Source organism: Clupea harengus, chromosome 23 (genome assembly GCF_900700415.2).
Source record: "Clupea harengus chromosome 23, Ch_v2.0.2, whole genome shotgun sequence".
Classification (NCBI taxonomy): domain Eukaryota; kingdom Metazoa; phylum Chordata; class Actinopteri; order Clupeiformes; family Clupeidae; genus Clupea; species Clupea harengus.
In genome coordinates, this window is record NC_045174.1 from 23,294,266 (window position 1) to 23,296,145 (window position 1,880).

At 50.2% G+C, this 1,880-nt stretch overlaps 1 protein-coding gene across 5 annotated transcripts in view; it reads left to right on the plus strand.

Annotated features, from left to right (window-relative positions):
• The window catches only part of LOC105904971 (mapk-regulated corepressor-interacting protein 1), a 5,848-nt gene extending 3,968 nt beyond the window's left edge, over positions 1–1,880 (plus strand). For all 5 annotated transcript variants that reach the window (XM_031560963.2, XM_031560962.2, XM_031560965.2 and 2 more), the window contains exons 4-5: positions 1–62; positions 1,485–1,880. The exon at positions 1–62 is cut by the window's left edge and continues 40 nt beyond it. In XM_031560963.2, the coding sequence (XP_031416823.1) occupies positions 1–62; positions 1,485–1,549 (127 nt within the window). In that variant the 3' untranslated portion in view covers positions 1,550–1,880. The remainder of the gene's footprint in view (positions 63–1,484) is intronic.

A 1,880-nucleotide genomic window follows, 5' to 3' on the forward strand; every position in this document is an offset into this window, starting at 1 on the left:
TGAGCGTAACGAGCGCGGGCCGCAGGAGTATGTGGAGAAGAACCCCAACCCCAGCCTGCACAGTGAGTTACAGTAACCTTTAACCCTTAACCCCTAACCCTAACCCCAGCCTGCACAGTGAGTTACAGTAACCTTTAACCCTTAACCTTTAACCCCAGCCTGCACAGTGAGTTACAGTAACCTTTAACCTTTAACCCCAACCCCAGCCTGCACAGTGAGTTACAGTAACCCCTAACCCTTAACCCTTAACCTTTAACCCTTAACCCCAGCCTGCACAGTGAGTTACAGTAACCCCTAACCTTTAACCCTTAACCCCAACCTGCACAGTGAGTTACAGTAACCCTTGACCCTTAACCGCTAACCCCAGCCTGCACAGTGAGTTACAGTAACCCTTAACCTTTAACCCCTAACCCCAGCCTGCACAGTGAGTTACAGTAACCCCTAACCTTTAACCCTTAACCCCAGCCTGCACAGTGAGTTACAGTAACCTTTAACCCCTAACCCCAGCCTGCACAGTGAGTTACAGTAACCCTTAACCCCAGCCTGCACAGTGAGTTACAGTAACCCTTGACCCTTAACCCTTAACCCCAACCTGCACAGTGAGTTACAGTAACCCCTAACCCTTAACCCCTAACCCCAACCTGCACAGTGAGTTACAGTAACCCTTAACCCTTAACCCCAACCTGCACAGTGAGTTACAGACACCCCTAACCCTTAACCCCAGCCTGCACAGTGAGTTACAGTAACCCCTAACCTTTAACCCTTAACCCCAGCCTGCACAGTGAGTTACAGTAACCCTTAACCCCAGCCTGCACAGTGAGTTACAGTAACCCTTAACCCCAACCTGCACAGTGAGTTACAGTAACCCCTAACCCTTAACCCCTAACCCCAACCTGCACAGTGAGTTACAGACACCCCTAACCCAAACCCTTCAGGAGGTAGAGGAGTTGTTTAGCAATCAGAAGGTTGCTAGTTCGATCCCAACTCCTCCTCACCAAGTGTCGAAGTGTCCTTGGGAAAGACACTGATGTGCAGGTTGGCACCTTAAATAGTAGCCTCCGCCATCGGTGTATGAATGGGTAGATGTCGGTGTGTGTGTGTGTGTGTGTGTGTGTGTGTGTGTGTGTGTGTGTGTGTGTGTGTGTGTGTGTGTGTGTGTGAATGGGTAGATGTCTGAGGCATTCACCTGTAAAGAGCTTTGAGTGCTATATGAGTATAGGAGCGCTATATACAATCACCATTTGTTGATATCTGTTGGGCCTGACATCGGGCGTAAAATACCTCCTGTAGCTCAAGTGGTAGGGCAAGGTGGTAACAACACCAAGGTCATATATACTGATAAAGCGTATTTCACTGAATTGTAAAGGATGCTATATTAATAAGTGTTATATGCTATACACTCTTAAATGAATAACATATCAGAAAACATGTTATGGCTGTTGGACTGATTTTGAGCGCTATGTTTGCTTGTGTTGTTCCTCTAGCCTTCACACCCATTGACCTGAGTGACCTCAAGAAACGCAACACACAGGACGCCAAGAAGTCTTAGTGGACCAGACGCTGTCCTCCTGGGAAGAGCGTGGCCCAGACGCGGCACAGACGCGGGCCAGACGCGGTCCTCCTGGGAAGAGCAGCTTTAAGGCTTTTTTTTTTCTCTCTTTCTTTTCTCTCCTGGGAAACGTCACTCTCCTGTGGCCGTCTGTCCGCCAACCAGGCGCCGGCATTGGGCCGTCTGTCAGCCGCGTCTCAGCCAGGACTACCCACCATCCCCTCTCCTCATCCTCATCGTCGTCGCCAGGCGGTGGTCTTCAACAGCTCCACCCTGCTCCCGCGTCCCCCGACACACACACACACACACACACACACACACACACACACAC